The sequence below is a fragment of the Agelaius phoeniceus genome, chromosome 13, assembly GCF_051311805.1.
Source record: "Agelaius phoeniceus isolate bAgePho1 chromosome 13, bAgePho1.hap1, whole genome shotgun sequence".
In the NCBI taxonomy this organism is placed as follows: domain Eukaryota; kingdom Metazoa; phylum Chordata; class Aves; order Passeriformes; family Icteridae; genus Agelaius; species Agelaius phoeniceus.
The window spans coordinates 18,243,954-18,270,953 of NC_135277.1; the positions used below are offsets into that span (position 1 = coordinate 18,243,954).

General features: G+C 42.8%; 1 protein-coding gene across 9 annotated transcripts in view; it reads left to right on the forward strand.

Annotated features, from left to right (window-relative positions):
• The window catches only part of MYO9A (myosin IXA), a 179,029-nt gene that overhangs the window by 54,773 nt on the left and 97,256 nt on the right, over positions 1-27,000 (forward strand). For 8 of the 9 annotated variants that reach the window (XM_077185319.1, XM_077185321.1, XM_054641970.2 and 5 more), the window contains exons 3-8: positions 7,460-7,554; positions 11,719-11,781; positions 13,446-13,545; positions 16,259-16,315; positions 20,038-20,135; positions 22,117-22,243. In XM_077185319.1, the coding sequence (XP_077041434.1) occupies positions 7,460-7,554; positions 11,719-11,781; positions 13,446-13,545; positions 16,259-16,315; positions 20,038-20,135; positions 22,117-22,243 (540 nt within the window). The remainder of the gene's footprint in view (positions 1-7,459; positions 7,555-11,718; positions 11,782-13,445; positions 13,546-16,258; positions 16,316-20,037; positions 20,136-22,116; positions 22,244-27,000) is intronic. The other variant, XM_077185322.1, reaches the window with a different exon arrangement.

Below are 27,000 nucleotides of genomic sequence, written 5' to 3' on the forward strand. Positions count from 1 at the left end.
CACCCAAATATTTGCTGGCCAATGTATGCGAGTTAGCTGGAAAACATGAGCCTTTGGCTGTTCTTCCCAGGGCTGTCCACCCTGCTCACAAAAACATGAATGTCTGAGCAGAGGAGCAGGAATGTCGGCCAGACCGTAGGGATTTGGCAGCCTGTGCCTCCAGGATCTGTTGTAGGGGTGTTTGCTGGTGGCTGCCAGCTCAGCTGGGCTTTTTTTCCCATTATTGCACTTGTGTAGGAAAACTGTCCCTGTTTGGGAAGAGGACTTAGGTCAGAGGCTTTGCTTGGGTTTTGGGGTTTTGTTTTCTTGCTTTGTGGTTTCATGGCAATTCCTTTTTTTCCAGTGCATCACTTGAAAGGAAGGAGCTGCAGTGGTCTGATGCTGTGCTTAAGCATGGGAAAAGGAGCAATATTCTGCCAACACTGAAGTGTTTCCTGGGAATGCAGACACTAAATCCTATTTCTTACATAGCTGATACAGCCTCTGCATCATATCTCCCAAACAAGGGTGTGCTGTAGTGAGGGTTATAGGGTTTATCTCAGGTATTTTACCCCAAAATGGTGCTCTGGATATTTCCATTAGATTGGCACTTCAACTAAATTGACTCCTAAACCTTCTGTAAGTTACTGCTCTCCCATTAAAAGTCCTTCTCTTCCATATTTGTACTGGGGGGTGTGAACTCAATGTGCACAAAGACATGTGGCCATACCTGAGCCTGGATTTTAAAACTTTGTTGTTTAATTTCTCCAGGCACTGAGCTCCTCTGTGGTGACCAGGGACAGGAGCTGAGGGAATGGCTGCAGCTGTGTGGGGGAGAGTTAGGTTGGGTTCAGGGAAAGGCTCTTCCCCAGAGCAGGCTCAGGCTCCCCAGGGAATGGCCATGGCCCCAAGGCTGCCAGAGCCCAGCAGTTGGGACAGAGCTCTCAGGGACAGGGATTTATTGTGGTGTCCTGTGCAGGGACAGGAGTTGGACTCGATGGTTCCTGTGGATCCTTTCCACTTCAGGCTATTCCATGATTCTCCATTCCAGGATGTTGACATATTCCCCAGAGGGGAAAAGTGCTATCCTTGAATAATGTCAGTCTTCACCCCAGGTAGGGTCAATGCAGGTGTCTTACCATGACAAAACATATTTAGTTGATATAAACTGTCTGTAATGAGAAAAAAAAATTTAAAAGATGTTTTATAGTTTGTACCATGAGGATTGTATTTTACACATTAGTTTAATCACAAGAGGGTTTGTCTGGTAATGGGTAGAACTCACTTGGCTGCTGTTCAGTAATTGTAATTATGGAATGAAGGATTTGCTGTGCTTTTTGTTGGAAGAATCCTGCCGAGTTTAATTCCATGTAGTGGTGGCTGCACTGTCATTGACAGTCAAGTGTCAGTGAAGGGATGAAGAGCATTTTAAACTTCATAAATGTAACAAATTGTATGTTTGGTTGGTGTGGGGAGGCTCCTTAAATAAGGTCTTGGCCCTTTGGGCAGTCTTTGCAAGCCTTTTGGACCTGTTCTCCATGTCCTCCATAGGGGCAGGAGGGAGAGGAAGGGTCTCATCAGCACTTCCCTGGTGTCTGTATCCTCTGGACTTTCCCCATCTGAAGTATTTGTAGGTCATGTATTTGAAAGGTTCTTTTGTGGGTAGCAAAGAGCAAGGACAGGACAGGTGTGCACCTTTTGGGTGCTGCACCTGCTTAAAAATTGAGTATTGATTTTATGGGAAGAAAAAGGGAACTTCATGGGTTTGAGAAGCTCATAAGCAAAAATCCAGCTGCCACAGGAAGCAAACACCACCAAGGAGATGTTCTGCTGTGTTTGCTGCCAAAGGTGTAGGATTATTTCTGTTCATGCCCACAGCCAGGACATGCTTTCTCTAAAATGTTGGACACAAATACCACCAATTTTTAAACAAACAAACAAACAAAAAAGGTATTTTGTCATTATACACCTTAAATTTAAGTTGCTTTGTTGTGTTTTAGTTCAAGGGTTCAGAGGAGGCCATGGAGATGCTCTGAGGGCTGGAGCCCCTCTGCTCTGGAGCCAGGCTGGGAGAGCTGGGGGTGCTCACCTGGACAAGAGAAGGTTCTGGGGAGAGCTCAGAGCCCCTGCCAGGGCCTGAAGGGGCTCCAGGAGAGCTGGAGAAGGACTGGGGACAAGGGATGGAGGGACAAGACGGAGGGGAACAGTTTTAAACTAAAAAGGAGATCTTTAGATTGGATGTTAGGAAGTTCTTCCCTGTGAGGATGGTGAGATCCTGGCTCAGGTTGCCTTGAGCAGCTGTGGCTGCCCCATCCCTGGAAGCATTCCAGGCCAGGTTGGATGGGGCTTGGAGTACCCTGGTCTAGTGGAAAGTGTCTCTGCCCATGGCAGGGGGTGGCTCTGGATGATGTTCCAGGTCCTTTCCAACCCAAACCGCGCTGTGGTTCTGCCTTGTGGGAAGTGGAAACCCCATGTTTGCTCTTCAAGGTGCTGCAATGGCCCCTTGGAGCAGAGAACAGCAAGGTAGGAAAGTTTTCAGGTCTTTAAAGGTCAGTGTGGGGCAGGCTTGGGCTTTGCAGCACAAACACTATAAATAATCTGTGGTTTGTGCTTTTGACCACAGAAACACCGCTGGGTTCATCTGTCAGTGTGGGACACGGAGCCACAACTGAGAGAGCAAAACCCTGAGGTGCTGGTGCTTCAAGTCGTGTTTAGCTGCTGTAAATTCGATTTTCAGTGTTACTGTTGAACCACAGCTTGAGGGGTTCCCAGAACAGCTATTTTTTCTTTGCAGCTATTGAAGTTGTACCTCGTACCTTTGTGCTTTGGTGCTTCCTTAGGGGCTGTGATCTCTCTGCATCAAGGTGGCTCCTCATGGGAATTGAAAATCAGAGAAGTCCATCAAAGTGGGGTTGTTTTAGCAGATCAGTTTGGGCTGGAAGATTTTATCAGGAGGTGGGAGCTGCAGGTTTAAAAGCTCTTCCCAGGGCAGGAGCAATAATGGGAAGAGATTTAGCACGGCTCTAACTTAAGTAGTGTACGTGCAGTTTATGTTCTGGACATAATTCAATACATTTCTGTTAAAAAGCAATATAACAGGGGAAGGAGAGTGCTGGGAGCTTGGTTTCAGGTGGAATGAAAACTAGAGAGTGATCTTTATCATCCTGCAGAAGGAGGAAGAAATTTGTGAGTGCCCTGGACACATAAAAAAGACATTAAATTTCAAAAAATTCCAATACACTATTTTCCTTCCCTGTGTGTTTTTTTTTTTAAATTTGGAATGAAAGCGTCTATGGATCTTTTTTTTCCCAAACATAGCATATAGAATATTGGGATAAACAGATCTGGAAATCAATTACAAGGGATGTTTGACTCCACCACTCTTTGTGGATGCACATGTTGTGTTTCTCCAACAGGAGCTGTGGGAGTTGGGAATGCACATCTGATGGGCATCATGGAATCAGGGGGGGTTAAGGTGGGAAAAGGCCTTGAAGATTTTCAGTACAACACCCAGCACCATGTTCACCACCAAACCAGGTCCCCAGTAGTGCCCCATACAGTCATTTTTGAGCACTTCCAGGGATGGGGACTCCACCACATCCCTGGGCAGCCTGTTCCAATGCTTGGCAACTCTTTATGTGGAAAATTTTTCCTAATATCCAACCTAAACTTCCCCTGGCGCTACTTGAGGACATTTTCTCTGCTCCTGTCCCTGTCCCCTGGGAGCAGAGCCCAACCTCCCCAGCTGTTCCCTCCTGTCAGGGAGTTGTGCACAGCCAGAAGGTCCCTCCTGAGCCTCCTTTGCTCCAGGCTGAGCCCCCCCTGCTCCCTCAGCCCCTCCTGTATTTATGTTATTTGGTGGGAAATAGATTTTAGCAAAGCTGTTCCCAACGTGCTCACCCAGTTAGAAGTCATTCAGACTTTGTGATTACATTTGATTAATGAACTCCAAATTTCACAGTAAAGCAGGGAATTTGAATCCTCCAGCACTGTCTTGTCTGATATTAACCTGTTTCTTCTCCCTGGCATTAATGAGCTTGATGGAGTTTTGCTCCCAGTCCCTTCCATGCCCCTCAATGGAATATAACTATTAATATAAGTATTCCACAATGGCACAGCTGAGATTCAAGCAGTCAACTTGCTGTTCTCCTGGCATATTCATGGTATGACTTTCTAAAAAATTCAATTTACATTTCAGGTTAGTGAAAAAAACTCTTGTGTATTAATATATTTTTTAATATATTAAAAACTCTTGTGTATTAATATATTTTTTATCCTGTACAGCAAAGAGAAGATGATGTTTTTATTTTTCCCTCGAAGGGTGAGGGCTAAAGGCTCCTCTTAGGCCTGGGGACCTAAAATATGCTGGCAAAGGCCTCTATTTCCACTTGTTCTTTTACCACAGAAGCTGTTATTCCATAAGGGAATGCAGCTGTTATTCTGTAGGAGAATATTGCTGTTTCTCTATGGAGGAATGACATTCAGTTTGGATGATCTATTGAACAGTGTTTTATTGCCAGATAAGAACAAGTCACCACGGTGTTTTCCCAGTTGCTGAGGTTTGGAAAATAACTTCTTTTCAGGAAAGACATAAAAAATAATCCTTATTCTGACTGTCATCTGGAATTAATCCAGATTGCATCAATATTCAGTGGAGAAGGAGGAGGCTGCAAGCCTCTGGGCTCAGGAGGAACATGGAGCATTTAGCCAGGAAACTGTTAATCCCTTTTTTCCCTCATCCTGATAGGCATCTCTTTGTGCAGGAGGAGGAGGAATGGAGCTGCTCTCTCCTGCCTTCTCCAAACTGCTGGATCACCCTCCGGCTCCAGAGGGACTCCCAGCTCCTACAGAGGAACGTATTGAATTTTGTTTCCTTCCAAATGTTGAGCCCTGGCCAGTAAAAGCTTTGGTCTCCCCAAGAATCCTTGGAATGCTGTTATGGAGTTTTGTCCGTTGAGCTGCTCAGCAGCCTCGAATCAATGAGTCAGTAAAGGGCAATCAAATGAACAGAAGATAATTTGTTTTAGAGAAGTTCAAACTCGTTTGCTGAGGTTGAACTATTATATTCTGCCCCGTTTGCAAGGGACAGGGTGTTCTGGTCTGGTCTGTATGGATTAGACACGTATAAATTGAATTAATAGCACTTTTTTATAGCCCAACAGTCCTGCTAAAGAAACCCTGTGAGTAAAGCAAACAAAAATGTATTAAGTTGTCTCAAATCAAACACCAGACGTTTCTCCAGCTACTTCTTGGCCCATTCCCAACGTGCCAGGCCTGGAGTCACCCGAAGTTTGCACAAGAAGGGATCCAAAGACCTTTCTCATTTCTATCAGCACGAAAGAAAAATGCATGAAAGAGGAACATTATGGGCTGTGATTTCTGGAGGCATTTGGCTTATAACATATCATGTGGTCTGGCACATTCATCCCCAAAAGAGCTCATAAAAAAGGAGGAATCTTGCTGTTCCCCACTCCTATATTTGAAATGTTTTCTCTTAAATTTCCTTGCTGTAGAATAAGAAAGATTGATTCCTGAGCAAGGCTTCTCCCCAAAGAAATCCTAATAAATAACCTTGTTTTTCTCTGTGAGTGATTACTTGGGGTAGAAATACAGGGAATCACACTAGAAATCTTCTTAATATTGTTCTTTGCTTAAATTATTTTTAAAATTTTATGAAAATGTATTATATGAGATGATAAAAAACTGTGCTGCCTCCTGTTTGGTCTGTTCAGGTTCATCTTGCTGCTTCTCTAACAAACAATGTTAATTAGGTGTACAGAAATTTTATCTCATTGCCTTAAGATGGTTTCCTGGAACATGAGTGATCCCATAGCAGAGAAATGCTTGTAACCTAATTAATACAATTTAATACCTAAATATAAGGTGATGCACTTGCATGTCTTGAATATTCTGCTTGAAAGCTTCTTGTTGTGTCTTTGCTCACTGAAATACCTGGAGGTAAATCCTTTGGAAATCTTAAACACCATCCTGCTTTTTAATATCAAAATTCCTGGTTTGGGGAGAGAATGATTGGATTTTCATCTCCAGGAGAGATTTGGGGCTTCAGGGGAGGTGTGGGCGCCTTTGATGTCCTCTGGAGGGTGGGTTGAGGGGGATGCTGGGTGCAGGGAGGATTTTTGGGGTGAATAAGCAAGAAAAAAGTGTGAACAGCTTGAAAAGATGTGAATCCTGTGCAGGGTTCCTGAGCTGCAGCTCTGGAATGATCCCTCCAGAATAACCTGTTTGCTCGGCAGGTTTCAGCTCTCCCAGAACCTGCTTCAGTCAACTAAAGCAGATTCATATGCAATAGTTGGAGTTTAAACAAATCCCTGTATTCAGATAGGGGGGAAAATCCCATTGTTATTCCATGGCAAACCTCTGTGGGTTTTTAAATCATTAAATCTGAGCAATTTGGGAAAGAAATCAGCCTGGGAAGGGAACTGGATCGTGCACGGACGGGACATGTCCAATACCCTTTCTCCAAGGTCTCATTTTATTTAGCCTTTATATTCTGCTTTTAGTTGGGAAGTTAAATCCACAAAGGTCATTTGAAAAGCTTCAGATTATAGATGGAAAGCCCTTTTAATCTTTTCTAATAAATAGCTGAGCAGGGAATAAATCTATTGGGAGCTGAGCTCTGATGCTAAGCCTCAGCACAAAATGCCCATACATGAGCAACACTTGGAAATTATCTCTGAAATTATAATTACCTTAAATAAATTTGACTTAGAAGAAAAGGTGTGTGATTATGAAAACTGCTTTAATAAATGAAGCATTAATTGGACCTGGTGGCTTGGCAGATTCTGTCACTGTGGTCCGGATGATTATGAAAGTGATTTAGGCACAACTGAAAACAGCAGTTTCAGTTCAGAGATTTCTTTTAAATGGCAAAAATTACTCTCTCCAGTCAGTGCTTTGGTAAGGCAGGGTTGGAATAAAAGCTTTGCATAATAAAGACTTGAAAGCATTTTGATTTTGGAAAAGCAACAGCAGCAAATGGAAACGAGGGTGTCTGAAATGCAGAAAATACTCTGGGTTATGCCAATGCTGTGTATGACATTATCTAGTCTGAGTAGCCTTCAAAGCATTTTCCCCCCTAATTCCACATATAATTAAAAAGCAGCTTCCTCTAGCTCATTAAAATGTAGAGTCCTGTTGGAGCAGTGTACTTGTATATTTATTTAAATGAATAAAGCAGAGCTTTAATGCAGACTGTAATAACTTCAAACATTACATTTCTTCTATGCAGCTCACACTTTATTTTTAACCAGTGTTTAGCTTCTCTTCATGAACACCAGCTTGCAAAGGAGCATGGTCCCCAGCAGCTTGTTAGATTATTTTGTGAAACACTCAAGAAACCTTCCCCATCCCCTGTTTTTTGATGTGAAATGATAGGAAAATCCCCCAAGTTTGGTTGTGAGTGACGCCCATGGAAATCAGGCTTTTCCAGCATAACCATGGCATCTCCCTCTTTTCACAGGCATTTGGAAATGCAAAAACAGCCCATAACAACAACTCCAGTCGTTTTGGCAAATTCATCCAAGTGAACTACCAGGAGACAGGCACCGTGAGAGGGTAAGTGGGAACGGGGTGGGGGTGCTGGGTGTACCCACACTTGAACAGGGTGTTCCTTGCTTTGGTAATATTCTTCCCAAAATGGAGATAGGAAATAAAACTTCATAGGTTTTAGCTTATTAAAATCTGCTGGTATGGAAATGTTGGTGCATCCAAGATGGGTGCTGAGGTGTGGATACACCTGAGCTGCCTTCAAGCCAGCTGAGCCTCTCCATAATCCTGATGTCAATTTTTTAATGAACCTGAAAAGCAGCATCTCCTCCTGAGACCGGAGTTAAGGCAGAAAAGGGGAATGTTTTAGCTGGGGTGGGTAGGGGCTGAGCAGTAGATGTGGAGTGGAACGTTTGGCTCAGGATCCCAGGGAAGGATTTAATCTCTGGCTGGAGTTCTGGAGGCCATTGAGCCACACTCTTGTTGTTCTTTGCCTGATTCCCTCCTTGCAAATCTCTCCCTAATTCAGCCCTTGACCAGGGAAGGGCTCTTCTTCCTCCCAGGTCATTGCAAGGAGATCCTTGTCTGTCTCCACTGTGCTTCTCCTCAGTTTATTTCAGCTTTGGAAATTTGAGAGCAGACTTGAGGAGAAGAATTTTGGGGTGATGATTGATGAGAAGCTCATGGACATGTGCACTGGGGACCCAGAAATCCCCCATGGCCTGGGCTGATCCTCAGCATGGGCAGCAGGAAAAGGGGGATTCTGCCCCTCAGGTGAGACCCCACCTGCAGAGCTGCCCCAGCCCTGGGGCCAGCACAGAGAGGACACAGAGCTGCTGGAGAGAGCCCAGAGGAGGCCATGGAGATGCTCTGAGGGTGGAGCCCCTCTGCTCTGGAGCCAGGCTAGGAGAGCTGGGGCTGCTCACCTGGAGAAGAGAAGCTCCAGGGAACCCTCAGAGCCCCTGCCAGGGCCTGAAGGGGCTCCAGGAGAGCTGGAGAGGGACTTTGGACTGACAAGACAAGGGAGAATGGTTTCCCACAGCCAGAGGGAAGGTGGGATATCCCCAGATGGGATATTGAGAAGGAATTCCTGGCTGTGAGGTTGGTGAGACCCTGGCCCAGGTTGGCCAGAGCAGCTGTGGGTGCCCCATCCCTGGAAGTGTTCCAGGCCAGGTTGGATGGGGCATGGAGCACCCTGGTCTAGTGGAAGTGTCTCTGTCCTGCCTAAACCCAACTTTCTCTCTGGCTTCAGGTAATTTCCATGGCACCAAATCATCACCAAGGAGCTGTAAATGGGCAGGGCTTTGTAAACTCCTCTTGTTGTCCAGGTGAACTGAGTCAGTTGGAAAAATGAGGAGTAGAAGCAGCATTTCAGGGGCTGTATAATTTCTGCAGCTGGCTAAGAGACCTCTTGCTGGGACTTTGTTGTTATTTTAGAGAATCGCTTTTAAATTTTTTTGCTTTCTTTTTTTCCAGCAGAACAGTATCACACAAAGAGCTGCCATTAATTTTTCAGTGAGCTTGGGTACTCCACGTCCTTTCCCACTGATTTTGCATCCCACATCAAACCTGATGCTCTTTTTTCCCCTTATTTAATTCTGCTGCACAGTTCTCTTACAAGGATAAACCTCATTTTTTTAATACCTCCTGGGTAACAAGAATCCAACAAATGCCTTAACTATGTATTATCTTGGCATGATGTAGCTGCACTGTGGTTGTGGCCTCTATTTTTATTTGGCAGAGATATGCAAATAACATTATATTCCTGTATTCTAGTTCATAAAGTAGGAGGAGTTTTCTTTGCTTTTAAAAGAATTATCTTTCTTGGTCTTTGGTTGCACAGTGTGATGTGAGTGTACTCTGCTATGAGCTTGCAGTGCTCCCCCAGTGAAAAGAAAAGATGTTTAAAGAAAAATATATGCATTTCACAGGGAAAAAAATGGGCTTGCATGCCATATTTGCATTTTGTTCTTGAAATGCATACATTTTTCTTTAAACATCTTTTCTTTTCACTTAGCCTATACTTTTTTAGTACAACCCAAATCAATTATCACCCTGTGTTCTGCATATCAGTAGCTTTGGTAATGGAACTATAAATTGCAGCCCCTAATAAGAGATTTCCTCTCTTCAGAGGTTGAAAATAGCAGTTGAATATTTGCTTACAGCCCCTCTGAGTATAATCACCCAAAACTTGATGAGGTGGAACAGGCAGGAGGTTGAGCAGGACCCAAGCCCACCCTGTAAGGTGAAGTCTTGGATGGTCTCTCAGACTGATGGAACAGGAGCTGTGCTGCAGTTCAGGGCATTCCCAGGAGGCTTCCTGAATTTTGGATGTACTCATCCATGATAAGCCAGGCCTGGAGGAAGCTCTTTGCAACCTGCTCAGTCCTCATGAGATGATCCAAAGCCCTGACATCTGACATGATCCATGAAATGGCACAAGAGCCAGACAGGAGAGGCTTTAGAGCCAGCTAGGAGGGGTTTAAATCAAAGCCCTGTGCTTAAATCAGTGTTTTACACAAGATCATTCCCTTACAGCTCCTTTTCCTTGCTCTTAAAGGTCAAACTGACATAGCTGACAATGGTAAATAAAAAGAAATTTGGAGACATCAACTTTTTAAGACAGAAGCTGGTTTTCCTGCTCACTATCCTGTTGCAAGAAGGGACAGATGTTGTTCTTGGGACATGGATTCATTGTGACCTTTGCACTCAGCAAGGGAGCATTTTACCAAAATAGCATTGTAATTGCATCTATAAAAAAATTAAAATAAAATATAAAATTTAAAATATGGAAACTTTCTAAAATAAAATTTAAAAAGTAAACCTAAAATCTTTAAATAAATAAATAAATAAATAAATAAAATTCCCCTGATTTAAATAGTAGTTGGGACAAGATGACATCCAGAAGACCTTTCCAATCTAAATTATTGCCTAAGAATGATTTTTGGGGTGGTTTATAATGAGAGCAGAAATGATAGGGGTGGGGAGGAATGCCAAGGGCATGGACATGGTGCAGGTTGTTGTACAGGAGTGTCTGAGCCATTATCCTGTAGGATCTGGGATCTCTAATTCATGTGTTCCCTGACCCTGCAGTGAATTCATGGCTTGGGAAGGAAAAATTTGGTTTAGGTTAGAAAGGGAACGTAAAAGCCCCATCAACCTGTGGGTGAGGAATATCCATAGAGTGTTCCCAGCTTCCTCCCAGGGAATAAAGAGGAATACAGCTTTGCTGTCTGTCTTCCTTTACTCCTCCTGTCCAGCGAGATCATCCAGGGGCGAGTTGGATTTGCCACTTCCAGTTCCTCTCCCAAGAGCTGTCATCAGAATTTCCACAAAACCTCTGCAGCATGTCCAAATGATTTCTAGTTTAGTTTTTATGGAAGGAAGGGAGAAAGTTGTGCTGGAGGTAATAATTAGATCTGGCTTTCCCATTTATGGTGGAGGAAAGCACCTCCTTGTCCCACCATGCCTGAGGTTTGCTGGATTTCCCAATTCCTCCCTAGCTCTGACATCTGTCACCAGCAAAGCACAGCTCCAGCATCCAAACTGCCACCTAGAACTCCAGCTTCTAAATCCCTGTCATTACTGGTTAGGTTTGTTTGGAAGAAAAAAAAACCTGTGGAAGCTTTGTTTAACTTGACAAACCTGAAAAAAGTATTTAATATGTAGATTGAGCGTGTTTGTTGTGGAGGCTCTTAGGAGAAAATGTAAACTGCAATGAGGAGCTTTCGCAATTGTTTATTTTTTTTGACTGGAGCCAGAAGTTAATAACCCAAATTTTTGGTGAGAAGTGGCTCTTCTGGAAGAGGGAATGGAAGAGGAAAGAATCCATTGGGGACTGATTCTGCAGCTAAATGGCTTCTTGCACACTTCTGCTCACAGATGTATTTCCACGTGCACGGCTCCTGGGCTGCAGGCAATGGGATTTTGCTGGCTTTGGATGAAATAGGGATCCCAGCTCCTTCCTTGCAGACAACATTTCTCTTGCCCATAGGCTGAGGCATCTGAGATCATGTTTTTCAGATCCAAGTTAGTTTTGGCTTGGTATCAAACCAAAAAAACCTCAAAAGCCAAACATAATATTGGGCTTGTTCTGCTGAGGAAGAAATTTATATAACTAAGTGAAACAAGGCTGAAACTTCTTTGTGTGGGTACTAAGGCTGAAGCCCCTGGTAAAGCTGTGCTAGCTGAGTATCAGGTCAGTGAATGATGCTTTGATTTTTTTCCTTGCAGAGCTTATGTTGAAAAATACCTCCTGGAGAAGTCCCGACTGGTCTACCAGGAGCACAACGAGCGGTGGGTGCCTCTGCTTTGCCCAAGGCTTGGGTTTAACTCCTAAATGTGGCACAGATAACTTAAATCCCTGGTGGAGCTGGCACAGGGGATCAGGATTTTCATGCTCTTAACCCTGTGCTGCAGAGATTAATGATGCATTTTATATTTCAATCTTTTGTTGTTTAGGGAGAAATGTGCTAATGGAGGGAATAAACTCCATTATTTTATCAAAAGTCTTTGACTTAGCCTGGAATCATAGAATAGGTTGTATTTGGAAAGGGACCCTTAAATATTATCTTGTTCCAAGCCCTGCCATGAGCAGGGGACCTTCCACTACAATATTGTTACATTCATTTAATTTTCATTTTCTTTATGGCAGATAGATTATTAAGTACCACTTCATTCTTGTGCAACTTGTGAACTGCTTAATATGTCATTTTAGGAGAAAAACATGGTATTTTCATTCTTCTTTGCAGTTCACTGAAGCCTTCAGAGGGGCCTCTAGAAAAAGCCAAAATTATATAGAGGATGAACTTATGTGAAGTGTGTTCTTTCCTAATTTGATGCATATTCTTTGTTGCATATTCCTCTCCCCTCTCAGTAATTATTATTCCACTTTTAAATAATTTTGCTGCCTTTAGTTGCCTTTCAACTCTTGGCACTTCTGGCTGTGTTTCCCTTTGGAGACAGATGTGTGAGTTTTCTGGAATGCTCCAGGGCTGTTCCTGGAGTTAAAGAGCATCTACAGCCTTGACAAACGTCCTCTTGGGTGTTGCAAGATGATTAAACTTGGATCCTCTTGGAAAACATCCAACATAAAAGCACAGCTTTAATTTTCGAAAAAAATGGTGTTAATCTGTGTTAGAGTTGTCTGGAAGCAGACCAGATGAGTGTCCCTTGGGCTGGGTTTAGCATTAGTGATATTCAGGTATTTTGAATACTTGAGTTTTTGAATACTTGAAAAATTTTCAGTTTGTCTCATGAACTGCAACTGCAAAGTCGCTGCCTTTTTAATGGTAATAAGGTAGGAAAAGTCATAATTTCTGCATTGCAAGGAAATATGTTGTGATTCTAAGAAAAGAGGTCAGGCTCTAATAAAGGAACTGGGGACAGTCAGGACACAAGGTACAGGACAAGGGGAAACATCCTCAAGCTGTGCCAGGGGAGGCTCAGGTTGGATATCAGGAGGAATTTCTCCATGGAAAGGGCTGTCAGGCATTGGAAGGGGCTGCACAGGGAGGTTTGGAGATCCCTGGAGATGTCCAAGGAATTCCTGGACATGGTGCTCAGTGCTCTGGGCTGGGAACAAGGTGGGGTTTGGGCACAGGGTGGGCTCAGTGGTCTGGGAGCTCTTTTCCCACCTAAATGATTATGGAATTCTGTGAAATATGTGGGCATTGCACATGGTTCTGAAGGAAAACCTGAGCATCCCAGCTAGAAATCCTTCAAGTAGATTCTAGGGCAGTGGCTGTCCTTGGATGGAGAAGAGGGATCTCATTCATCTCATTCTCCATGACATAATTAAATCTGTTCTATCCCTGCACAGCAGGTACAGACCAGCTCTCAACGGTGTCAGGCCTGAGCCTGGGAGCTGGAAAATCAGGTTGGGAGGTTTCAGTGTGCCTCTGCTCAGTGCTGCTGCTCATTTTCGAGTCTAACAGCTTTTGTTTTTCATTTGTCACCAGGAACTACCATGTATTTTATTACCTCCTGGCAGGAGCAAGTGAGGAGGAGAGATCAGCATTTCACCTGAAGCAGCCAGAGGAATATCATTACCTGAACCAGGTGGGAGTTCTATACAGGAATGCAATCCTTGGTCTTGCTTTTTCTTCTGCTGATATTTAATGCTAATAAAGAAGAGGTGTGGAGTAGTAAAAGTGGGGGTTTTTAAAGGTGTGGAGTAGTAAAAGTTGGTTTTAATGGTTTAGAGGAAGTCTTCTGTCGTTGGAATAATTCTGCATTAGCAATCTGAACACCTGGTAGTGTTTCAGGGAAAAAATAATCAGTGTTTTCTGTACCTGGGATATGTTAAATGTATTGAGTTTTTGATTGCTGGAGGGAGAAACAGTCAGAATTTCCTGCTCTCTGTGTGAATGCCATTTACTCATTAATATCTGCCTCCTGAGCAGAAGAGGGGAAGATGTGGCATACTGGGATATAACATCTTGCATGAGGAAGTCCTAATTCTGTAGCTTCTGGCTGGCTTTTAGCACAACCCTCTGATTTTAACAATAGAATAAGTCTAATATAACTAAAACCACAGCAGCCATTGAAAACCTGGGAATGAATGATGGATGAGGTGTTACCAACAGTCAAATAAACTCAGTTTACATGATGATAATTTTATAATAAACTGATTTACTTGAGGTATTTAGGCACTTATCCAGTGACTCTTGCAAGCAGGAACTTCAAATGGACCAAAAAGAGGAGGAATATGTGGAAGAGGAGTTAAGTTACATGTTGATTTTAACTAATTTCAATTTTCTTGGTGCTGAAACATGAGGAGCAATAAAGAGTGATTTAACCCCTAAACTGGAAAGAAACTTGGAACCACAGCCCAACCCAAAGAGCCTTTAGTCTTTTTAGAAATAGAACTTCATTCAGGAACAGCTCTCAATTACCAGGGACTTTTTAAGAATGTTTTTAAAGCAGGCAATCAACACCCAAATCCATTGTATTTTAATGACTCCCACACACCCCTGGCAGGATTGGGAAATGTTCCCAAGTGAGGAACACTCCGAGGGCTGGGGGCTCTTTGCTGGAGTCTCTGTGCCTCAGGCGTTGCTTGGAGAACGTGCTGTGATCTCCAGCACCATCTGTGCCACGGTTTTGCAGTGGGAAGATGCCAAGATGGAATGTTTTGTTGGATTCCCAGGTTTTGTTGGTCCATCCACTCACTTTCTGTTAGTTGAAAACATTGCTTTTAATTACAGTCCTTTTCTTTTACATAGCAGTTTAAGAGCATTTATATTGAAAGGAAAATTAGAACTCTAATGGCATGTAATGGGAGGAACACATTATTCTAGTAGGAATATTATAATTTAGGGTGAAATATTCCTATTCCAGTAGGAATATTATAATTTAGGGTGAAATGTTTCTTTTAATCTAAATTAAGGTGCTGTGGGGTAAGTTAGCTGGAGAAAGCTGCTAAAATCAGTCCAGTGGATCAGGGAAGCAGATTCTGGATTTCCCTGAACACAGTGTTTGGACAGCAGTGACTCTCTGAGTTTTTGGGAGGTTTTAAAATAATTTTTAGTAATTAGGATTAGAGTTAACACTGACGACTGTGGAAAAACAGCACCTTTAGATGTGGTCTGGGCTTGGTTTCACATGAAGACCATCTGACAGTGCAGTAGCAGCTATACTCTGCCCTGCAGGAGAAAGAAAAAGGAAAATAAGGAGAAAAAGGAAAAAAGAGATAGTGGAGAAATGGAAAAAGAAACTTGGGAAACATTTAAGAGAAAAATGATAAAATGACCCTTGAACATTTGCAGTCTCTTCTTAAGTGTGTCCTGGAGAAGACCCTGCCTTTTTAAAAGGAAAAAGAACCAGCTCAGACATGAACTGAAGTGTTTTACTGAAAATTAAATATTCATATAGAGAAGCCATAAAATATTGAACCAGGCCCCTGAAGTGAAGGAGTGACTCAGTCCTGAGTCAGGCTTTACTTTCCTCCTCCCAGGTTCCTCTGCTCTTGTTGTGTTATGCAAAGCAAAAGGGGAGTTTGCTTTGCAGATGAGAAATAATCTACTAAGATACTTAACCAAAATCTGCTCTGTAAATGCAGGGAGCAGATTGAAAATAAAGATTTCAATTTATTTTTAAATGCAAATTTACTCAAAGTATCCCCTGAGTATGGAGGACTTTTCCATTCCTCCCCACCAGTGAGAGGTGTACCTACCCCTGCACACCCTGCAGCTCACTGTGCTGCTCATTAACTTTTATCCATTTTAAAAACAGCCATTTGCAAGTTTAGATCCTTATTTCCAGCTCCTCAGGAGCTCCAGTGCCATCTCTCTCCCTCTTGGAACTGGTAATGCTTTGACTTCTCTCAACTCCATCTCTGTCTGATTGGAAAAGACACAAATTCCTAAAAAGCTTTGGAGTATTGCTCGGAAGAATCTCAAAATCTACTTTTGCTGCACTTGTGTTTGTCTGGAGCAGAGGTTGAAAGTAGGAACAAACCAAATCTGTTCTTCAGTGAGATTTTGGCATTGGAGGCTCTTCAGCTCCAGGTAAACCAAGGGTTTCCTCAGCTCTGTAAGAGAAGAAGAGATTTTAGTATATCCATTAGGATCATTGATGAGAGGGCCTCGCTCCATGAGGTGCACTGTGAGCAGGAACCAGCACCAGGAATGCAAAAGCATCACGAATCTTCCCTTAAAACAAATAAAACCAGGCAGTGACTCTGCAGAATAACAATTTTCCTGCTCAGGGAGCAGGTGGTGGGGGTGACTGGGGTGGGAACACCACTTAACCCGCTCTGCCTTGCTTTCAGATGACAAAGAAACCCCTCAGACAGAGCTGGGATGATTATTGCTATGACTCGGAGCCGGTCAGTACAAGAACCCGCCTCTCCCGTCTTGCTGGTGCAGGGCTGCTCTCACTTGAGTGTTTGAGGGACACAAAAAAAGCCAAATCCAACGAAGTTTAACCCATTAATCACCCTTTGCCCTGCAGTGGTGTTGCTTGTGACAGTACAGATTTGGTTTTTTCCCCCTTGCCTTTTTATGGTTCCTTCCATTTGGAAAGCTTCTTCAGCAGTTGGAGATGGTCAGCTCTCTGCAGGCCTCTCAGTTTTAGGAAGCTGAGGTGGTTTTCATTCCTTCCTGATGGAATACGTGATGATCTATGGAAATTGTGATGTGACAGCAACGTGAAAATTGAAATTCCATTCCAATAAACCAGCAAATCACTGTCTTGAAGCCCCAAGAGAGGCATCAGTTCATGCTGGTTGTAGTGGTGTATCTGCTCTCCAGCTTCCAGGAAAAAACAGACAAACCCAAAAGCATCCCCCCAGCCATCTGTGAGAAAATCAAATCCTGATATTGTTCAGAGTGCAAAAACAATTCCTTCTCCTAAAATCCTTCTGCTGACATGATCATCCTTTCCAAATGGATCGCCCCAAAAAAGGGAATGGTGAAGCTTCTCCCCCTTCCCCAGCTCCTGCTGCGCCGCCATCGTGCTCTGGGTGTCTGTGTGTCCCGTGGTGCTGCCTGTCAGTGTGTCCTGCATGTGGAAGCATGTTTGGCATCAGCTGCTTGTCCTTCCTGCCTGTTTTCCTGTGTGCTTGATGATTGCCAAAGTCTTGCTGATGCATCTGGAAGAGTAAGAGGTGATCTGGGGAGGAGCTGGGATTCACTGGGGCTAAACAAGTGTCTTAACAGCAACATTTCCCTGCAAATCCTTAGGAGGGGAGGAGGGAATTTCCCTCACAAGGTTAAAAATATTGAGTATTGGATTGGCATCCTTAATCCATCAGCTTCCTTAGGGGCCCTGCAGGAGCAGGGAGTGATGAGCAGATGCTGTTCTAGACCTTAATACCCTCTATAAGTTGGAAAGCCCTTAATTGCTTTAGGAATGGGTTTGGACAATTTGCTGAAGGAATTAAAATTAAAACAACCCCAAAATTTGGTACCTTCTCCTGACATGACCAAGAACACCCTGCCAGCCTGGGGACTGCCATGTCCATGTCCTTATTCTGTGCCACAAAACCACGTGTTGTTACCATTTGGCTGTTTATTTGCTGATTTATTTAAGATAATTTTATTTGGGATCATTTTCTCTGACAGTCCTGGTTGCTTCATGATTCATTCACTCTTAAGCCTACCCTAGTCTTCTCCCCATACCCATGGACTCAACCTGCTGCAGACTTCAATCTTCTAAAGAAACTCTGTTTTATCCTCTTTAAATTTTCCATGGAAATCCATGGATTACTTGGATGTGACTGTAGGAAGCAGGGAACTCACTTTTGCTGGGAAACTAATTGCTCTGGCAGGATATTCACAGCGAGTTAGGTCTGTGGGGATGGATTTTGTGATGCTTGTCTGCTCTAATATCAAGGACACTCCTCTATTTTATAATTATCCTTCATTTATCATCCATTAGGAAGCGGTTCCGTGCTGGAACACTGCAGAGAGCATCCGCTTTTAAGCAGGGAATTTGCTAAAAGTCTTTCCATGCGGATTAATGAGTCGGGCAATTGTTATGTAAATCGTTAATTAAATTGCCTTCGGCGTAGATTGTGCTACTTCGGAGTCGTCCGGGGTATTTTGCTGTTGACTCGTGACTTCATTTTGGAGGAATGATGCCAGAAAATGAAAATGTCTCCTGGAATGTGGAGTGCCACTAAAAGCACCACTTGGTGTCTTTAAAAAAAAGCTTTAAAGCTGCCTAATTTGCAGGATTTGTGGCTGTGTTGCTGTCCTGCCAGGAGGAGGGTGGGAAGTTCTGCTGGGTTCCCAGTGCAAGTGCAGAGGCTGAGGAAGCCAGGCCTGGAGCTTAGGAGGGACAAGGTCTTGCCCTGATGTTTTATGGTGTGAATCATCAATGCTGGTGCCTCTGGTGGCCCTGCTCTTGGTGGTGTCATTGTTGTGGCCCTTTAAATGGCTCTGGAGCAGGGTTGTTTCTGATCAGCTCCTCATGGAAGGTGAAAATGCCCTTTTCTAATGAGTGTTTCCTAAAACAGGCTGGTATTTTCTCCTGGAATTTCAGTCCCCACCTTCATCGATGCTCTGTGTGGTTTTAAATGGTTTTACTGTTCAACAGCTCCAAATTCACTTTGCCCATGGAGCATTAACTTGTCCCTGAGGACAATTGATAAAAAAATTTCGATTTTCTTGTCCAATTGCACTTCTCTGGCTTTTAGTGCAGTTGTGTGGGTGCCTCCTATGTTGCAATAAATATTTGAAATATGTAAACAATATAATAAATAATATATAAATAAATATCTTAAATAAGGGTTTTCCACTCTATAATGATGTCTGTAATGATGCTCTGGAGTGGGATGAAGAACATTGATGTTGTTGTGAGTCTTTAAATGCTGTAAAACACAAAACTGATATAAAATAACTTCATTCTGTATATTCTGTATTTGTGCTTAATCTTCTGTACTACCAGTGAGTACAAGTGGCTTTTCAATGATTTACATAACCCTATTTAATGCAGACTTTCCCAATTATTTGTGCAAAATTTTTTGCACATTTGCTTGTGTGATAAGTATGATGTTCAGGAAATTATCAAAATAAACTATGTGCATTCAGCTGCTTAATAAATTCCAACTGCAGCTACAACTTTTATTTGTATTATTTTAATAAACTTTTAATAGAATTTTATATAATTTTATTTGTATTTACTTACACTTGGATTAACTTGTTGAAAGTCTCTAATTACTTGTAGAAAGCCTTGATTTAAGTGTTAATAAAATAGTCTGAGGTTTAAAATAGCACAACATTGTGTGATACACAATAAACTAATTTTGATTTGTAGATGGGTAGTTTTTATTGGCAGCAATGGGTAGAATATTAAATATAGGCTAGGAAGGCAGAGAGAAGAATAAATAATCCATGGGAGGCCTACAGTGAGCCAAAGCAGAAGATATTTAGCATTAGTGGTCTATATATTAATTTAAAGAGCATTTCTGTTTCCTAAATATTGGTGCAGGACAGCTTTGGTTGGGTCTGGAATGTCACTGGATTTTTCCAACATGTCAGTGACTGATATCAAGGAAAAACTAAACTGTTCAGGCACGTGAGCCTCCAAGAAGTATAAAATATCCTGGATTTCAGATTCTCCCAATTTTGAAATAACTTCTTGGTGGTTCAAATAAAGTTTCTGAGAAATATATTTAAAGCTTTGCCATTCCCACACAGGATTTAATGCGCTGATAATTTCCATGAAGTTATCTGAATTCTATTTAAAAACTGAATTTCCCTCCTTAGGTATAGGACTGAATGTGGAATAAACTGCCTGTAAATGTGGAACAGATTTCATCTTGTTGTTATTTCCCATCCTTTCTGTGTAGGGTCACGCTGACCAACTCTCACCATACTGTTGGAATTGGGGGGCTCACCTCTTTCCTTTGAGGTTAAACCTGGGAAACAAGGATGTATCTCCAGAAAATATTAGCCAGAAATGTATTTCCAGTGCCAGGTTGGAAATGTTGCTGATAAAGGACCTGGAGATCACTCAGTGCTATTTAGGGAGTGCTGATTTGGCCACCTGGAGCTGATGTGGTGTTGATGGTGTCAGTGCTTCCTCTGTGTGTTTGATCCACAGGATTGTTTCTCCGTGGAAGGGGAGGACCTCAAACACGACTTTGAGCGGCTGCAGCTGGCCATGGAGATGGTGGGGTTCCTGCCCAAGACACGCAGACAGTGAGTTTATTTTCATTTTAATAGCTTGGAGATTGTCCTGGTCAATGCCACCTCCACTGGCAGGACATTCCAGAGATGCTGCCCCATCCCTGGAGGTGTCCCAGGCCAGCTTGGAGCAGCCTGGTCTAGTGGAAGGTGTCCAGCCCATGGCAGGATGGAGCCAGATGAGTTTAGGGTTCCTTCCAACCCAAAGCATTCTGTGGTTCTGTGATCATTGCTGTACTGAACAGTTCTCCTCATGCAAATGGAGCGTTGGCAGGAGCTGACATCTTGAAGTATTTCTCAAGTGTTCATGAATAATCACGCCTCACTCTGCATGTCATGAATCCAGAGCTTGGTTTAATCAGAAGTCCTCATTATCCCTCATCAAACTTAACCCTTTGTGTGCAATTCCAGGTCTGTAGACTCATTTCCAACTGGCCTTTGCCATTAATTCACTGGACATGCTGGTTTGAAAACTGGACTTTAGCAACACCACTGATACCATGGAATTAGAGGGTTCCTAAGGGTCATCTCCAACCAAACCTATAAAATAATCCCTCCTGTGTTGATTTTTGGCTTGAAAGGCTTGAGTAGGTTGGGAAGAACTCGGCATAAAAAATTACCTCAAAGATATTTTCACACAACTGAGAAATTTTGGAAGCTCATTCTTTATCCCTCACTTGTAAATCAATTATGAAATTTAAAACTGCTTTTTCTCTACCTTCCACACACATATTGATAAACCCAAGGATCCAGACTTGTGTGAATATGTTCTGTGTCAGAGGCTGCTTTATCAGCCTTCAGGATGAGGTTTGTCTAAAGCCTGTTGAGGGGTTTAATTGCCTGAGCAAAGCAATCAGGAAGTGTCAGGACTGAGCAGAGTCGGGTGATGCAGTAAATTCTCACTTCTGATTTACTGTGCAATGATTTTTCTTGGCACACAAGTTTCTCCTGGTGAATTTTGCGTGTCAGAAATAAAGTGGATTCTTCACTACACGAGCAGGTTTATTTTGCTTGGTGTTACACAACTGCAGCACAAATAAGGAACCACCTTCAGCTGAGGCATAGGGAGGATGTTTTAAATACTACTATACTTTTAAAAGTCATTTCTTTGTAGCAAAACATGGGGTTTCACCTTTGTAGAAACAGAGAAGAGAAATTTTTATAAAATGGCATCCTGAAATTCACAACAAGGGGTTGGTATCCTTGTTTTGGAGATAAGGGAGGACTTGGAGGGGTGAAGGTGTGTTGTCCAGACAAGCTGGTGGCATAGCTAGGAATCACATTTAGGTTTATTCATTTTGAGTTCCCAAGAGAGTGTAGAATTAGGGACAAACAGGATTTATAGCTGAAGTCAGCCATGGCTCAGGAGCTGGGCTTGTTGAACCTTGTGGATCCCTTCCAACTCAGGATATTCTTTGAGTGTCTGATCCTATTTTTTTTTTTTTTGAATGGAGATAACTTAAAAATGACCAAATTCCCTCCAAAACAGAAAATTTGGTTGGATAAACTTGAAGTGTAGCATCTTTTCTTTGCCTCAGTTACTTAGATATGATAAAAGCATTTATGCTGTTTTGTACAGTCTTTTGTTCATGGCTGGGGCTAGATCCAAAGAGGTGACAAAAAAATGTGTCCCAGGGGACTAAGAGGGATCACCTGCATGTCCATGCCCACTCTACCCGTTAATTTAGGCACTTGTATGATAAATATTTAATCTGGATATCAAGATTACTGGAGGATTTCTGGTTTTCTTAGGATTTCTGGTTTTCTTTGTAACTGTGGGTTTGATGTGTTAAAGAATTTTCAAGCAAACTTTTCAGATACAAGTTTGGTACCTGACTAAATAAAAAACTTCTTCACATGAGGCAAAGTGGATTCTTTGGATTGAAAATTAGAAGAATGAGCCAAAGAGGGACATGGCCCTTGGGGGTAGGGTAAAATTTATTCTTCTTCATTCACTTTATAAAAACCAGAATGAAAATGAATTGTTTCTATTTAGGATTTTCTCTCTGCTGTCGGCGATCCTGCACCTGGGGAACATCCGGTACAAAAAGAAAACCTACAGGGATGACTCCATCGATATCTGCAACCCTGAAATACTTCCTGTTGTGTCAGAGCTGCTGGAGGTAAGGCTCTGCTTTCCCTCCTGGAACTTCCACACCAAACAAGCCACCTCTGATTTAGGACACAAAACATGTGCAATTTATTTCCACTTTCACCAAAGAGTAAGGTTTTGTGTGTTTCCATTCTTATGGGCTGTTCATGTTTGGCAGGGAAAAGGTACAGGAGCATTTTTTAAGAGGTTTTTCATGGAGGGTTTTTGCCCCTACTCTTCAGCTTTAGGTTTCATTGACTGAAAATCCTGTTTCTGTGATTAAATGTGAAATGTTGCAGGGTGTAGATGCAAAGCAATCCTGCTGTCCAACCCAGCAGTGCCTTCAATTGCCAGCCTTCAGCTGGTGCTCCTCAAATCTGTTCTAAAGTCTGTCTGAGGAACTTGAGCAGTTGTACAACCATAACCCCATGTTTTTCTTCTGTGCTGGCTGAAGGAGGTGCTGAGCTCCCTCACTGTGTTTTTTGTCTGTTATTACCTGCCAGATTCCACAAGGGAATCTGTAGGTCCATCTCACCCCTCTAGTCCCTATTTATGGGCCTGTTATGGAGTTCTTTGGTGCATCTATTGATTATCTGCAGTTTAGGACCTGATACCTTGGCCTCTGTGAGCCACTGCTGTGCTGGTGTCCCTTGGGAAGGGTTTGTTGGTCTCCACCTGTTCTTAGGAGATCTGCTCTGTCAGCCCAAGCAGGTTATGAAGTTGTGGTCCTTCTTTTCATGAGAAAAGTCTTGAATGAGCCAACTTGTCCTACTGGCCTTCAGGAGCTGAGCTCAAAAACCTCCTGGCATGGATTGAGGTGGCCAGAACCTCCCCTTGCTGTCTCACTTCACTTGAAATGCTCTAAACTTCTTGCAGCTGAACTGTTTTTCATCTAGTTGATTATAGCAACACTTATCTTTACCCTTTTGTACTCCCTGGATGGTCTGGAAGGTGAATTTGTGCTGATTTTATGGTGGAATCAGAAGGCAATTTGTCCTTTTGTGTTACACATAGTGCTCTTCCCATTCATTCCATTAAATAACTGTTGTGTTATCTCCCTACCTACAGAACTTGGGAATTGGCTCTCAGGGATTTTCATAACACTTCATTAATGCTTTGAATTTAGGGAGGGGAAAGCTTCTGTAAAATATGGTTTGAGCAGCTGGATGCTCTTTGCATCTTGGCCTTGGAGATTGCAGAAATAAACAGAAGGAAAATATAAGTGGGGAGGAGAATGTTGTTGATTTTACCCTGTTAAATGTGGCCAAGTCAGTTAAGTAATTGTTTTTTAAAAAAGTTTTGAGTAAGAGAGTGACTTAGAGAGCTGAAAAAGTTCCAGGCTTTGGGTCTTTGCCTTTGCAAACAAACCCTTTTGCAACATCTGCATGTGGGGAGGTCGTGGGGTGGTTTTTACACATGATTATGTGAAATGAGGCATTGGCTGAGCCATGTCAATCCAATGGTGCCTTAATGCCATGGGCTGGAACAGCACCTCCAGGTAGTGTCAACAAGATTTAAAAATCAATAAATATGTTTATTTTTCACCATTTGAAAAAAAAACCAAACAAACCTAACCACTAAGATCTGAAATATCTGAGCAAATTGATAGATTTCTGTTCATTGTGGTAATTCTTTTTGCAAATTAAATGACCATCTAGAACATAGAATGCTTGTTAATTAGATTGGGACAATGCTTGCTGCATTGGGGTAGGATCTGATGAAATGCATCACTGAGTTTGGTAAGTGGTGTTGTTTGTCCCTTAAGTTGCATTTAGGTGATAATTGGTCCATGGAACTGGAAGCATTTGCTGCCTCCAAGTGCAAACCTTTCAACAGACCCACTGAAATCAGCTGAAATAAAGCAAATAATCTCATTTTCAGGCTTGATTTATCTCCATGAAACGCCACATTTCTCTTTGCAGACCTCAACAGATGTTGCTTATTCAGGTTTGACCCAAAGGAAGAACCAAAGGGTTCAAACAGTTGAAGCATCATTACAAAGAGCAGCCACCACTCCTTATTCATTACAGCTCTCCACATTAAGTGCAGTGAGTTTTACTCAGCCAGAGATTTAAAATACTGGTTAAAACATTTGACACTTTGTATTTTGTCTCATTTGGGTAATTGTTTTTATTACATTCTTTTTTTTTTGTGGTCACTGAACAGTTTTGCTTTTCCCATTGTTGCTGAAATGATGAATTGGCTTGAAAAAGTTGTTAATCCCCTCTCCAGATCTTGGCATTAGACACTAATAAGTGAAAAATCATCTCAGAATAAAAGTAATAGGAGTTGACAGGGAGTTGAACTTCCTTTCCTGTGGTCACTGGCTCTTTGGTGGGACCATCCAGAGCACAGCAAAGGGAGGGAAGAAACTGGGATCTGATACTTCCTTGTCTTGGAGGAACTTCTCAGTTGATCTTTATACTCAGATGACTCATTGGATTTGTTCAGTCAAGGATTTGACACAGAAAAGAGAAGGAAAAATCCAGCTGGAGCTGCATTGGCCATCCCTGAGAGCAGCCAGGAGGGGATGCAGAGGTGCTGCAGCATGGCCTCCATGGGGATGTGGCCTCCAAGGGCAGCAGGGGAACCACCAGCCTGGCTGAAATCAAAAACTTGGGCAAAATTAGGGTCTTCTCCCACTGCAAAGGGGAATCTGGCCCAAATTTTTGTGAGCTGGTAGGTTTGTGTTGGGACCTCTCATGATAACTGGGGGAATTTCCCTGCTGCACCAGTTAATGCAACACCACTGCACAGCTCTCCTCCCTCTGTGTAATGAGATTGGTGTCCCTAGAAAATGAAGCTAATACTGAGATTTTTTTGAAGGAATCTGGGAGGAGATGATGATCTGCAATGGATTTGCTTTTTCTTAGATATCAACAACCTCATCCAATATGTTTTTGCTTTATTAAACCATCCAGAGCAGCATTTGTTGAAACTGCAATATAGGATTTTGGCCAGACTCTGCAGATCATTGTTTCATTTACAGTAAAATCCCTGATTCCATTTTTTTTTTTCAGGAATAGACATAGTGTGTGGATTATGTGATGCTTTTGGCAGATTTTTCAGGGCCTTTGTTTAAACTCTGCTGAAATGCTGTGCTGGGGAGTGATGTCAAGGCTGCCTGATGGATCAAGCAGACGTGGAGTCCTGTGCAAGCACTGCAAATATCCCAGGGCCTGGGCAGAAATCATAGAGGGTTGTGTAAAACTGGGTAAAACCTTTGTGTTTCTGGGGGAAAAGCTTGGAAAAGCTAATTTGTGGGCTTATTAATAAAAATAATATATTAGAGCTTATCGAGTTGACCTTAAAAGAGACTTTTTGTTTTCCATTGGAACAGTAGGAATGTTTTAATTGTGTGTGTTTAATAAAATGGGGAATTATTTCCATGGATGGAGCATTGAGGAAGGAGATAAATTCTGTCTTTGCCCAGTGGAGCAGTTTTGTATTCAGTTTTTAGGTTTAGGTAACCAATGCAATACCTAACCTCAATACAAATAAAGGTAAATACAAGTTATCAAGTGACCTTAATAAGTTTTGCCAGATCTCCCAGTGCACATTTTTGTTTGGAGCTAAAGTTGGCCTCTCCAGGAGATTTATGTGCTCAAGTTCTTCTTCCACTAAAAAATGGCCTTCAGCTTCCCAGAGGGATCCCACAGGCACTGGGGCTCCTCCTGTGATAAATGTCTTGGAAATTAATTGAGGAGTGGGTGAGGATTATGGAGCAGACAGTGCTTGCTTCCAGCTTTTTCTTCTGGATTTGTTTTTCAGATGATGTTTTGTAGAATCACAAAATGATTGGGGTTGGAAGTGACCTCCAAAGTTCATCTGGTCCAACATCCCTGCAATAAGTAGGGATATCATGGTTAGATGCAAAATTTTGAACCAGAATTAGAGTCAGAAAACTTGAGAGAATCACAGAATATGCTGAGTTGGAAGGGATCCACAAATTCCATTGAGTGTAACTTGACAGCCACAGGCCCTGCCCAGACACCCCAACAATCCCACCCTGTGCCTGAGAGCATTGTCCAAACTCTCCCTGAGCTGGGGCAGCCCTGGGACCCCGACCATTCCCTGGGGGGAACCTGTTCAGTGCCCAGCCACCCTCTGAGGGAAGAGCCTAAACCTCCTTCACACAGCCCCAGCCATTCCCTCTCATCCTTTCTAACTCTCTGGTTATTTGAAAGAAAGTCTGAGGAAAAGGTTCAGCTCTTTTCCAAGAAGAGCTGATAGAAATCTGAATTTATTTTCCGTTACTCCACACGAGGCGTCTTTAGAACGAGCACTCAGCACTGGAATCCCTTTCTCAGATATGGAAGGAGAGACAAAACCTGATGTTTTCTTGTTCTCCAGCTGGAAATGGTTCCTTTTTCTTCAGCTGCTCTAACATAATACCCCAGAATTACTGGAGGAGCAGTCTCTGCCTGCCTTGGCTCCAGCCCAGCCCGTGCTGGCTCCGTGCTCCGCTGACGTTCCCAGCTGTGGCACTGCTGGTCACCCCTCACTGCTCATGGAGTGGAGCCTTCCAGCCCTCTCTGGGCCCACTTGTGGCAACAAAGTCTTAAATCTGCAAATCTGCATTTTGTCCCTGTAATTAAGATCGAAACTCCTGCAGGCCGTGTTTAAGAGGGAGAGCACCAGGAAGCAAAAATCCATGAAATGTGACCCAAGAGTGAAACTCCTAGGGCACAAAGTAAAGGAATAAGTGATGTTCTCCTCTTTGCTACTCTGCACCAATGGGTGTTCCTATTTTAGTGTTTCACACTTACTGGAGGAGGAGGTGTAGGA